Source organism: Carex rostrata, chromosome 19 (assembly GCF_964058835.1).
Source record: "Carex rostrata chromosome 19, lpCarRost1.2, whole genome shotgun sequence".
Classification (NCBI taxonomy): domain Eukaryota; kingdom Viridiplantae; phylum Streptophyta; class Magnoliopsida; order Poales; family Cyperaceae; genus Carex; species Carex rostrata.
In genome coordinates, this window is record NC_135936.1 from 2,835,953 (window position 1) to 2,848,916 (window position 12,964).

General features: G+C 34.7%; 2 protein-coding genes across 3 annotated transcripts; one reads left to right on the forward strand and one right to left on the reverse strand.

Moving 5' to 3' along the window:
- Window positions 1–1,574: 1,574 nt before the first annotated feature.
- Window positions 1,575–3,167, forward strand: LOC144571522 (SMAD/FHA domain-containing protein). Its single transcript, XM_078320848.1, has 2 exons — window positions 1,575–2,134; window positions 2,473–3,167. Exons 1-2 carry the CDS (start codon window positions 1,678–1,680, stop codon window positions 2,961–2,963), a joined length of 948 nt encoding a protein of 315 aa, XP_078176974.1. The 5' UTR covers window positions 1,575–1,677; the 3' UTR covers window positions 2,964–3,167.
- Window positions 3,168–7,931: 4,764 nt separating this feature from the next.
- LOC144571940 (heat stress transcription factor A-2-like) lies at window positions 7,932–9,896 on the reverse strand. Of its 2 annotated transcripts, none has more exons than XR_013517613.1 (4): window positions 9,532–9,896; window positions 9,136–9,444; window positions 8,381–8,831; window positions 7,932–8,159 (listed from the first exon to the last, which is right to left on the reverse strand). XR_013517613.1 is itself a non-coding variant. In XM_078321331.1 (4 exons), exons 1-3 carry the CDS (start codon window positions 9,829–9,831, stop codon window positions 8,469–8,471), a joined length of 972 nt encoding a protein of 323 aa, XP_078177457.1. In that variant the 5' UTR covers window positions 9,832–9,895; the 3' UTR covers window positions 7,932–8,159; window positions 8,466–8,468. The 2 variants fall into 2 exon arrangements, 1 of the variants encoding a protein (XP_078177457.1); XM_078321331.1 differs by having other exon boundaries at window positions 8,466–8,831; window positions 9,532–9,895.
- Window positions 9,897–12,964: the final 3,068 nt, after the last annotated feature.

Here is a 12,964-nt window from a genome sequence, read left to right on the forward strand (position 1 = left end):
CTAACACTAGTTTAGATGCTGAAGAATTTGCCGCTCATATCAAAGAAGTTCATGGGCAGGTGCAAGAGAATCTTTGCAACGCCTATAACAATTATAAGGAGGCAGCTGACTTGCATCGTCGCCATGTAGAATTTGAAGAAGGTGATATGGTCATGGTGTACTTGAGAAAAGAGCGCTTTCCGGTAGGTACCTACCACAAGCTCAAGAACAAAAAGATTGGACCGTGCCGCATTAGCAAGAAATACGGACCTAATGCATACCGTGTTGAACTACCAGATGGCATGAATATAAGTCCAACCTTTAACATCTCAGACCTATATCCGTATTATGTGGCAGCTAGTGCACACCAAGCGGACTCGAGGTCGAGTCCTTTTCATAGGAAGGAGAATATGGTGCAGCTAGATTCTATAAATAATTGAAATGTGCATGGTAGCAATTTTGGCAAGGAGTCAACGGCCAAAAATGCAATTTAAAAGGCATAATATCCTAGCTCATTAAGGAGAGAATATCATGCTGCTTTATTACCGTATTTTGAACGATTTGTAACAGCTAGTTTTTGTTTTCCTTTTTATTATAAATAAGCCTTAGACTCTAAGGGCAAATTAGTTTTTTTTTTAGTTTTATTTGTCTTAGCTTAATGCTATGTTTAGGGTGAGTGAGTCCCCTGTTCTTGGGTGAGTGAGTCCCCAAAATTATCTACTACTTGCTACTCGATTAATAAAGTTACTTTTAGTTTGTTATCCACTATCACTTACTATTTTCTATCTTTTGTCTACCATAACTTAAAGCTGTTTTGTATCGTTTTAATCTTTAGTCTCAAACTACTCTATGCTCATGGTTAACTCTAGTTAAGTAGCTAATTCTAGTATGTAGGTATGCTTAAGTGATTCTGGATCATTGTTTTTTTAAGAACAATACCATGTTTCTAATGAAACAGGTGGATATCTCCATTTTTTTCAAAAAAAAAAAAGTTTAAACAAACGATTCAAACTGCTCAGCATAATATCTATATTAAAATGTTCTTAGAGACTAAATTTATAATTTTTTATATTTTTTTGTTGTTTTTTAAGATAGATGCAAAATCACTGTTTTTGGACGGCCCAAAATTTTCTGAAGAAACATTGATTTTGTACCTATCTTACAAAATAGTAATTCTTTTAAAATAAATTGATTTCCAAACACAATTTAATATAAATATCATATTGACCAATTCAGATTGTTTGTTTGGACTTTAAAATTAAAGATAAAAATATAAAATATAATTGAAGCATGAAAGGAATGGGTGTTACTATTATACCCTCTGCGAAATAAAAATATACAAAAATATTGGATAGTATAATACCGGGCTTCATATCCTAATATGAAAAAGTATTGGATTATCATTATCTGCAAGAGAAAAATGGTACTACCCACGGAAAAGGCTTCAAGGCCGAAAGAGTATTAGGACCGAAACGACCAGTACCTGGGCTGGAGCCCTAATTGGGTTGCCGCAGTGAATAAAGAGTTACCATCTTTGCAACCAAGAACTAAGCCCAAAGCCTAAATCGAAATATAAGGCCGAAACCTTTTATGTTAAAATTTATTTGCACCGCTTGACTCTCTTCCCTCCGTCTCGCTTTCGAGTCTTCGACCAGGTTTGTTAGACAGGATTCTTCTCTAGCACTCCTCTCTCTCTTTATGGAGCTCCAATCAGAAGAAAATGGTGATAAAATTTCAATCGACACCACCACCACCACTCTTGGTCGATCCAACGTCTCATCCAACCCTACCGTATCACGACGCCACGTGTCGCTGACGCTCACCATCGAATCGACGCTCACTTTTGAAGTAATCGGAAAGAACCCTATCTTGATTCTGACCAATGGTTGCAAGAAAGTTTGTAGACGTGGCGAGAAGGGAGAGCTGAGAGACGGAGATAGGCTGTCTTTGTCAATACAAAGCCCGAGATTTTGGGTTGTGAAGAGAGGGGTAGAGAGATCGATTTTGGAGGCAGTGAAACGGAGAGAGCGGAGGACTATCGAGAGGAGAAGGGAGAGAGAAGAGAGAGAAAAAGAGGAATTGAGAGAGGAAGTTGGAGCAGATGGGGAATTTGAGGCGGAGAACTTGGATTTGTCAAACATTGATCCTGTTGAAGGTAATTTCGCTAGTTTCTGATGTTTAAGTTGTGCATTAGTAGTTCAATATATGAGAACCAAATATGTGAAAGGGCACTTCTATTCATTTCTAATTTTCTATATACCGTGTATGCATACAGCATACACCATTGTCTTTTTGGCATTTCACTGAACAGAGTGCATGCAATGATTCCTGAACTAACTATACTAATTATAAGATTTAAGATTATATTGGATAATGAAATGTTTCATTGTGTGAAAATTGTATTATGATACTTATTGAAAACCAGTCGATTTCATTATTTAATATTGCAACTTCAGTATAAATTAAAGAATGTACATTGTACCATATATGTAGAATTTGGGTTTCTGGTCATGGGACATGAATTGGACAAGTACCCTAAGGGAAAGTTACGCCCAATGAAGAACTGGAACTGGTACCTTGACAAACCAAAAGAAAATTCTGACTCTGAGAATGACAAAGATGACTTTACCAGTGAGGATAGCACATCAAAAAGCAAGAGCAGTAGAGCAGGAAAGAAAAGAGGCAAAGAAGAGGGGGATGAGGACTGGACTGTAGAAAGTGAAGAAGAGAAAGACCTTATTGCAAAAGATACAAGCAGTCCAAAAGGATCTAAATATACTATGAGATCTAGAGATTTGAAAAAACCAAGAAAAGAGACGGTCAAAGACGAGGATGATTCACCGGTTCAAAATGAAGAGGTTGATGATGAAGATGATGAAACCTTAGGTGGATTTATTGTTACTGGTGATGAAGAAGAGGAAGAAATGGATAACAGAGAACTAGAGGAAGAAGAAGAAGAGTTTGTAAACGAAGAGTACGATTGATGACATCAAGATCAGATTTGTAGTTTCTTTTGCTATTTTTGTTTTGGTTTAGATTATGTTGTATCATAGTTTAGTGTTCTTTGAATTCATTTTTGTTATAGAAAAAACCATGGATATGTATTCCACTAGCTCGCGCCACAATACTTTGGGGACATTTATTATATTTGTGCTGTGTACCACAATGCATGTACCTTGTACCACTTGCACAGAGTTCTTATAGTGTCCATTGTGGATAATTTGACCGCCAGGGCTGACAAGTTTTTTTTTTTTTTTTTTTTTTTTTTTTTTTTTTTTTTTGCGTGAAAGGGCTGACAAGTTATCACCTCTGGAAATCATTAAAAAGGTGAGCTAAATCAGATGTGGAGATTGACTACTAATTACCTTGTAAGAGGACCTGGTTCCCTTTTTGAATAGCTATATGGTCATGCGCGCAGTGTAGATTGCAGTGAGCTATTATGACTATGCAGTGTTAGAACTATCATTACAATTTAAACGAGTAAATATATAATAACATCATCTTCCGAGAGAAAACTCTCTTTTTTTGACAGATTGTGTTCCTACTTTTCTTCCTTTTGACCTTCATCATTCTTCAACTTATTTATGCAATTCAAACGGTCCACCTTTTCATGCAATTCAATATAACTATATAAGATAATAAGAACAAACGAGTAATACAAAATTTCGGTCCACCTTTTTGAGGAAAAATGTTGTCCACTTAGATAGGGTTGCAAACGGACCCGATACGGATCGGATAGTAGTAAAACCATATTCGTATCCGCTTTTATTTTTCGGATACGAATACGAATCGGATATTAAACGGATACATACGGATACGGATCGGATATTAGATATCCGTAGATATATACATAAATACTTTCATAATATATATTAAACTATATAGTATATATCTACTATTTGAATACGGATAATTAAAAATCAAGACCATATCCGTATCCGTATCTGCACAGATATTCAAATATCAGATATCTGTATCAAATTTTCGGATACGGATCCGGATACAGTCGGATATTATCTGATCCGTTTGCACCCCTACACTTAGACTAGGTATATGAGAATAAAAGCACAGAGATTGACGGTCACTAAATTTGTCGCACGATGCCAATAAATTTATGGAAAATTTCTGGTGTACCCATTCAAACTCTTAAAATAGCTAATTTTGCCATGAATATATCGTAATATCTAATATACCCATATAAATTTAACTTTCTTTCTTTTACTCCTTTTAATTACTTAGCTTTTATTTAAATAATTTAAAAATTGAATTGACCAATTTAAGTCTTTTGTTTAAATGGAGTTGTCCATTAAAATGTATCTTCTATGATCCCCTTCCCCTCTCAAATCTCAATCGCTCTGATTTTGTCAGAGATTCACCAAAGCATACAGAAGAACTGGTCAATGAAGTTATGCTGAAGCATTGATTCCAAGCGATGATCACAAATGAAAACAATTAACTACATAATTTATTGTATTTTATTTTTTGGTTCATTTAAATTTTTACTACTTCACATTTCAATTTCTTGTATAGCTAAAAATCATGAGCTAGCTTTTGTACTTCAAGCTGCTGGTACAATATCCTTGGCTGATTGATGAGTACTCTGGTTAACAATAACTATGTTGTTGGAAGCATGGGCAATTAAAGACATCAGCTTTGGAAACGACTTCAAAATTCTCAACCAGCAGCTGCAGCTTGGTGGCCCGTGCACAAGCGCTCGCCACCTTTGCATAACAATAGTTTTCTGGAGGAGTTGATTCAGAACCTTCGACAACTCGCATATCGAGTTGAAAACTTGCTTGACGAATTGCGCTACGTCCTGATGAACAAAAGGAATCAGCTCAAAGGTACCCGAGAAAAGTTAACGTTCTCTTATATTTACACAATCAGAATTTGAAGATATATGCTTTTTCATGATTAAAATGAAATTTTGATAATATATTAAATCCCACGTGTGGACGTTGAATATCACCCGATATGATATTTTGATTTCTCATAATTTGTAAAATCCCCATGTCAAGAACCCACAATCAACAATCGGTAATTACTAACTTATTTAAAAAAATAAAAATAAACAAATCAACTATTGATTCACAAACCACCAAGAACCATGAAAGAACTTGCTCAAGCTAGCATGTGGTTGCTGACTACAATCAACAATATAAAGTTCGATTGATTAATTGGTGGTCTGGCGTGACCAGGGTTTTACACATGGAAATTTCCAAATTCTTATGGAGATGAATTTGCGAAAATTAATGTCAGCATAGCTCTATTCCATTTCTCTTGAAAAAACGACTTGCTCGGTTTGCTTGGACTTTGGCATACTAAAAAACATTAGCTTCGGCCAAAAAGTACTTTTAGGACCGGTGTAGTTATTTAGTCTATAGCTTACGATACCTGGCGTACTGGAATAATTTCAGTGGTAAGTTCAGTACTGAAAATGAGAGGAAGAAGAGCAAAGAGGAAAGGAGAAATAATTAAGAGTAATGGTCCCCCTATTTAAAATTAAAAGACATTAATTGTGGCCAAACAGTTTGGTGGGATGGGTATTTTGGATCTCCACCAAATGAATATAGCGTTGTTACTAAAATGGTGGTGGAAATTCAAAACTCCTTACCATAGTCTTTGGAAAACTGTCATCACACTTAAATACTATTCCAATGCACCAGCCTTGTCTTTTTCTCCCTTCTGGCAAGCAATTGTTCAAAAAGAACATCTTGATAAGCTTAGCACTCACAGCTATCCAGGTAATCAAGAGTCTATCTCTTTCTGGCACGATATTTGGGTTGAGCATTGTACCTTGATGCACAGATTCCCTCAACTCTATGAATTAAGCACAACACAACATATTACAGTCCAACAGGTAGTGGTATCTCAAGGGGCTGACATGTCTTTTCGACGACAATTAAGTGGTGTGCTGTTGCATGAATGGGGAATACTATTGCAATTGATTAGCACTCTCTCCTTTACACATAATTGTGATCACCTTGCTTGGAGATGAGAAGCAAATGGAATTTTTACTGTCAAATCCTTGTACAAATTTCTCAATTTCAGGGGGTTACTGTTATGGTGGAAAGTTCCTGTGCCACTTAAAATCAGAGCCTTTATGTGGCTGGCACATAAGCATAGAATTTTGACCAAAAAAGTTTTACAAAAAAAAGGTTGGATTGGAGATATGAATTGTCAGTTTTGTCACCACATAGAAGATTCTAATCATTTATTTTTCAAATGTCACTATGCTAAACACATTTGGTTCTGGATGGGTCAATGTCAGGTCTTACATCAACAGTGGCATTCTATTGCTGATGCGATGCAGTATTCTATTTCTCTCCCTAAATTCCAGCAATCTGCATTTCTTATTGTTGTTTGTGCAGTTATTTGGAGCATCTGGAAGCATCGCAATGATCTTTGTTTTAACAGTACTGTTATTTATACTTCAAGAAATCTTATCTTACAAATTGTTTCTTTGGTCTCTTATTGGACAGGTACCGTTAAGCAAGAAGTGCGGGAAGCTACACAGCTGTGGCTGCCACAAGATATTGATGTTATTCCTCTTCAAGTGTTGGATCCTAAAGATGTGCTTCTGCTGGACTGGGTGACAGGAGAAGAGAATGAGTGATCCTCTTTGTTATTTTGTTATAACTGTGCATGTGTGCACATTATCTAGTTTAACTTTGCTTTTGAGTATTTTGATCTTGGACTATATCTGTGTACACCTCTTAGTGAGGTCCAAAATTGCTAGCTGTTTTTGTTTTCTTGATTTCCTGGGATGCATTACGCAGGCATCTAACATTTAGTATCATGTAAATATTATATTCGTTTCAATATATAAAACGGGAAAATTATTGCCTTGCTTCAAAAAAAAAAAATGACATTAATTAATTAAATAAAAAAAATTAAGTAACTAAAAAGAGATAGAAAAAAAAAAAGTTTAAATTTATATGGATATATTGGATATTCTTATGTATTAATGAAAAAATTGGCTATTTTGAAAATTTATATCAGTACACTGAAAATTTTCTCATAAATTTATTATATAATGACACTAACCAACAAACTCCCGGAAAATAAAAACCAAACAATATCACGACCGTTTTCACTCACCTCTCACCGCTAGGCGGTTTGGAGGGGATTACGTGGCAACAAGAACCCCTTCCGGCAAAGGGGCATTCTGCGTGACGTGTTGGCCCAAGAAAAATCACAGCCAGGAACGAAATTAATAATAAAAAAAAAAACAGGGAAAAGCGGTGTTTAACATCCAGTCCAAGTAGAAAAGTTAAAACTGGAGCTGTTGCCGTGGTTTCCTTTTTTTTGTTTCTTGCTATTTTACGAGCCGAGAGATCAAGTAACAATTTTTGAGTTACAATAAATTAAAAAAATATATTTTTTATATTTTTAAAATTTAAATCGTTAAATGTAATTTTTATAATAATTTTTTTCTTGAAGATTAAATTTTATATTTTTAAATTTTTTTTTATTATTTATTAAGATGGATATAAAATTTAATAATCTAAATTTGACTAATTTTTATATTCATTTTAATAAATAGTAAAAAAATTTAAAAAAAATATAAAATTTAATCTCCAAACACATTTTATTATAGAGATCACATCTAATAATTTGAATCAACAATTTGAACTTTAAAAATATAAAAAATACTTGTAACTCAAAAAATTATTGTAAGATCCCTCTTCATTTTACAGTACTTGTGCGCTTTCAACTGCTGATTTAGCAGAATCTGTACCTGATGTACTAAAAGCAGTATCAATACATGCCTACGGGCTTCTCTGCCAAAAAAAAATATCATGGCCGTTTTGGAGCTGGTTTCGAAAACGCCATCGAACAGTAAAACAACCTTCGGATAAGAGATTAATAGTCTTTAATTGGGCCCGTCAGTGCGATTAATCCTGTTAACCATAGAGAATCATAAAATATTATTTCAAAGAAAATGCATGTTAAGTTGATACCATCCGGAAGTTTATAAGAATTAATTTACAAATATAAGTAAGATTTTCAACATGTAATTCAACCGATGCTGAATTCTTTGCCAAATTACTGTCTACAAAACAAGTGCTGAATATATATACACCATCAGTTATAACATTAGCAGAACAAAATGGTAACTGTAACAAAGAGGTTAAGAGGCACACCACATCTTGGGGAATCTCTAATCCATCTTCAACCTACAATCGAGGAAAAAAAAAATAAAACTTCATCAAATTTTTATCTCATAGCAATGAAAGTACATGCATGAAGTATCACCTATCGATACTAACACCCAAGAAACCATAAAGAGGAGAAAAACCCCTAATTGCTCCGAAATTGTACAACAAAGACGAATCACCACACCCATTTTCATCAAACATCTAAAAAACCTTCATAGTTTAATGCATTAAATACGTACTGATACCACACCATATTGCATATTAATAGACTAGAGCATCGATCACCATGTGCGCAATACACTAAGGCGAACTGAAGAATCCTACATGTTAAGGCGAATTGAAGAATCCTACATGTTCAACTAACTCATCTACTTCTCCCCATTCTTCCACATCAAGGTTCATCTCGGGCCCGCCAACCTGCTCAACCGACTCTTCCTTCACCAACTCATCCCAAATCAAATCCTCGCTGATGCCTTCTATTTCTCCAAACCCCTCCTCACTCTCAACACTATCCAACAACAACTTCTCCATATCTTGCAGACTGTTCTGTCCGAGCAATCTTCGTTTCTTCATACCATTTAGATGTACCTTATCTTTATCACATCGTGCAGCCAATTGTTGCACAAACTCGGGATTTTTTAGTGCGTGTGCTAGGAACGACATGGTTTGCCCTTGCCGCTTCACTGTTCCCTGTGCACAAATAACCAATTTATGTTGAGAACAGATCTTACTGAGAATTTGGGTTGATTCATACCAGACACATACATGACTGGCTAGTGTTAATCAACCATGAAATTTGTTGGAAAAGCATAGCCAAATGAAGAAATTTTATTTTGTTAGTTAAGACCCTACCTCTCTAAGCTTAACCACGAAATAAATACAAAGCAATTGGAAGCCACCTAATTAGCCATGCATTGATATACAAATGATCAGTTGGCATGTGCAACAAGCCAATTAAACCATAGAATTTGTCAAATTTCAATCGGGTACATACCTGCACACGCTGCTCCATCTCAATCATCTCTTTGCGGGAGCTTTGTTGTTGCTGCTTTAGTTTAATTATCTCTATCATCAGCAGATTTCGGTCTCTCTTTAGCTTCTCAATTTCGGTCTCGACACCAAAGTCTCCCAACTCCACGCATGTGGCAGCGACACTAGTCGTACTGCTACTGCTGCCAGTGCCAGATGTACCACTGCAAGAAGTACCACGTCGGCGCCTGATGTTTTTCAACAGGTGGCGCTGGCCCCATAAGAAATCCTCATTTGCAAATTCCCATCTGTCAGGATCTACCTTCTTGAAACCCTACAGTTTCCAATTTCTATATCAACATTACTACACAAGACTTAGTAAAATAGAAAAGAGCTGATAAATTCATATGCACACACATACATAGGTATTGAGCTGGCGGATAAAGGAAGAGAAGTTAGAATGCTTGAAATATCTTGGAAGAAGCATGGCCGAGAAGCGGTGCCGGTCCCAAACTACAAAGCTGTTCTTTTCCGAGCCCCAAGAGACGACGTCGGCGGTCGCCGGATCCCCCACCATGTCGAACGTCTTAGTGAGAAATGGCGCCGGCCCTGCCTCGTGTAGACCCTCCTTAGGCTGTGGCACACATGGTATCATCTCTTCTATCTCTATCACTTCTTCATCTTCTTCCTTCTTCACTGGTACTAACTGCTGTCGCTCCATTTTGGAAAAATGGCGATATGCTTAGGTGGTGCCTTTTTTCTTTTCTTTTTTTTGTTTGGACTTGTTTCTGATGCTGTTTCTATTTCTGGGTGGGTGAGCGGTTTAAATGAGTGACGGGGACCAATTTCTCGAGTTTTTTGTGTAGAAGTTTCTAGATAATTTTTCTTTGGGAAAGGTATTCTTTTATTAGGCAAAAGAATTGTCAAACTGTATTTATTTTATTTTGAGAAGAAATTGTCAAACTGTTTTTGGATAACCTGATGGCTGATGACGATATTTTTTTTTTGAGAAAATGCTGCTGACGATATGCGTTTTAGCATGAGTGTGCTTGTGTAGTAATAATTATTTTGACCATGTTGCCACCTGCCAAGTGCATATTCCACGGATTTTATTTTGAAAAGAATATTATATTTCTCTTGAAGAATAAAATTTCCGAGGTAAATTTTGGCGTAATATATGAACCTAAAAGGTCAAATAATAATAATAATTAAAGATAACATATTTAAGAAAAAAAAAGGATGATTTGTCAATGATTTAATCATTTTTTTAATCTGGAGAATCCAACGGTCATTAACCTTTCAGTATGATTAAAATTAAAATTAAAATTAAAATTGCATAGACAAATTTATTTTAGGATATTTTAATTTGGATCGTTCTAGACGACTCCGAGAGCAGCCAAGTTTCTAGAAAGCGGCCGACGAAGAGAGGTCAGGTCCCTATATGTCAGTAGGATATTTTCACTGTAACCTTTTGCTTTTTAAAAATTTATTCCAGAAGGCTACTTTGTACCTTTTGTCTCTCAACCCCTCGAAAGTACTAGAATAAGCTAGTTACATATTTCTTTTTGTTTATAACGTTTTGGTAAAATTTATTTTAGCTTTGATAGCCTGTCATATATTCTATCAGCCTCATATAAATCATTTGATATTGCAAGTTTTTTTTTGTTATAATCTAGTAATTTATGAACTATTTTTGCATCACCATGACTTTAAGAATGTATTTCTATGATTTTAATACTCTTTGATAACAAAATAAATTTACAATTCTCCAACCTTTACTAAAAAAAAAAAAACTTACAATTGATAAGAATATAAAATCAAAATTTTGCTATCATGAGTTTGTTTCTTGCTAAATCATTATCATAAAAAACTTTTTTCATTAATAATATTAGACATTATGATTTTGTGAATAAGCTGTCACATGCAAAGAGAAATGTTCCAATAATAATAATAATAATCAAAAGCGGATTTACTTGAAAAGGTATAGGGTTGTATATCCATACGCAGATATTTCTGAAAAATTAATTGAAATATCAAAATCATTTTCATCACTTTCTCTCAAAAAAAGATTTTCTTCTTTATAAAAGGGGCAAAATTTGAAAAGAATCAATCAAATGAAGACAAGCTTCACAAAATGCTTCTACAGGAGTCAAACTTTCATTCGTGTATATCTCGAGAAATAGTATTTCCTCGGAGTCAATTGACCCCATACCTCAAGTTTTTAATATTTACATATGATTTTCTGAACAATTTAGAGTAAAATATTATGGTATTTTAAAATTGACCCCATTATCTGTAAGAAAATTTTATACGATTGACCTCCATATGTGTTGGACCCTCACAGTTTGAAAGTCAGACTCCACCTGATGATAATTGCATATTGTTTAAACATTTTGAGTACAAAATTGTCTAAATTTATATGTAAATGTGGTGAAATATAGTGATGATCAATATTCAAAAGTTGTATGCTTAATATTGCTTATAAATCGTGTAATATTTAATACTCTCACTTGATAAAAAGATTGCTTATAAATGTGCGCACAATTTTTTAACTAAAAAAAAAAATTAATAACTGTAGGTTATTTTTTTTGTTGAGGATTAGTGGAAATTTTCCAATATGAGATACATTGATAAAAAATATATATATACAAAGTTGTTAAATTGTAAGTTATTCTTAGAATTTGTAAGTTTCAGGAGGAGCTCTTTGAAGTACGAAGTATGAAGAGGATATTTAATCCTTTTTTTTTTGAGTGAAAAGCCCTTGGGCAGATATTTAATCCTTACCAGGCTGCTCACAGTTGACAGAATAGCCCCACAAGTACGCGATGAACCCTGGCCGTAAAAGATTTACAGGTGGCACGAATGAAAGGAATGCCGACCATGTAGACTCTAGCCCCTGTATGGTGTATCAATACGTGGAAGCCTCCGAATTTCTTTGCCTCAATTGGCTCAATAGCCAACAGGTGGAGTAAGTGTACAGAATATCTCATATTTTGCGCGACTTTTAGGAAAATTACAACCGTTCAATGACGTTCTGCACGAATCTCAAAGCTCGAATAATACTGGCCCCTGCTCTATCCCCGAATAGGCACCCGACACGTCGGTCACGCAAAAAATGAGATATCTCAAAGATATGCACTCAAATAGGTATTGATATAATTTTCTGTACGTTGTGTCAGTTGGCTCTATAAGTGAGTAGGTGTAGAATAAATTAATTCATTTCACCTCTTACTCTACAATTAAATATAGCCTTTAATAAGTGACTTGGCCACTGGTTGACTGATTTGACTACGGTGCTATGGATTGCATAGTATGATGCTATCACTCAATATTTGAGTTTTTAAAATTCTAACGGTCGATCCGAACCGTTCATCTTGTTCTCCATATTAATATGTGTTTGGAGACCAAATTTTATATTTTTTAGAAATTTTTTTACTATTTTTTCAGATTTATTGAAAATCGTTGTTTTCAGTCAAATCTGAACCATAAGAAACAGCGATATTCAATAAATTTAAAAAAATAGTAAAAAATTTTCAAAAAAAATGTAAAATTTGGTCTCCAAACACATATTAATATGGAGAACAAGATCGGTTCGGATTGACCGTTAGGATTTTGAAAACTTAAATATTGAGCCGTAGCACCGTAGTCCTACAACCCACAGTGAAGGATGTGTGTTTTGAAAGTTATATTTTAATAATAATTTATGTGTTGTTCATGATTTTATTACGAATATTATTATTCTTGTTCCTTGAGATTTATATGTTATATCTTTGGAAGTATTCAAGAAGATGCTCTTGGTCTTGAATCATAGAACTCCTAAGATGAGAAACATTTAATAACTAAATAAGTTCACA

Excerpts from the sequence above, each read along its gene's own strand:
- LOC144571522 (XM_078320848.1), top strand. The coding sequence starts at position 1,678 with ATGGAGCTCCAATCAGAAGAAAATGGTGATAAAATTTCAATCGACACC. Across the intron at positions 2,135-2,472 it reads AAACATTGATCCTGTTGAAG|AATTTGGGTTTCTGGTCATG; the intron begins GTAATTTCGCTA and ends CCATATATGTAG.
- LOC144571940 (XM_078321331.1), bottom strand. The coding sequence starts at position 9,831 with ATGGAGCGACAGCAGTTAGTACCAGTGAAGAAGGAAGAAGATGAAGAA. Across the intron at positions 9,445-9,531 it reads TCCGCCAGCTCAATACCTAT|GGTTTCAAGAAGGTAGATCC; the intron begins GTATGTGTGTGC and ends TGGAAACTGTAG. Across the intron at positions 8,832-9,135 it reads AGATGGAGCAGCGTGTGCAG|GGAACAGTGAAGCGGCAAGG; the intron begins GTATGTACCCGA and ends ATTTGTGCACAG.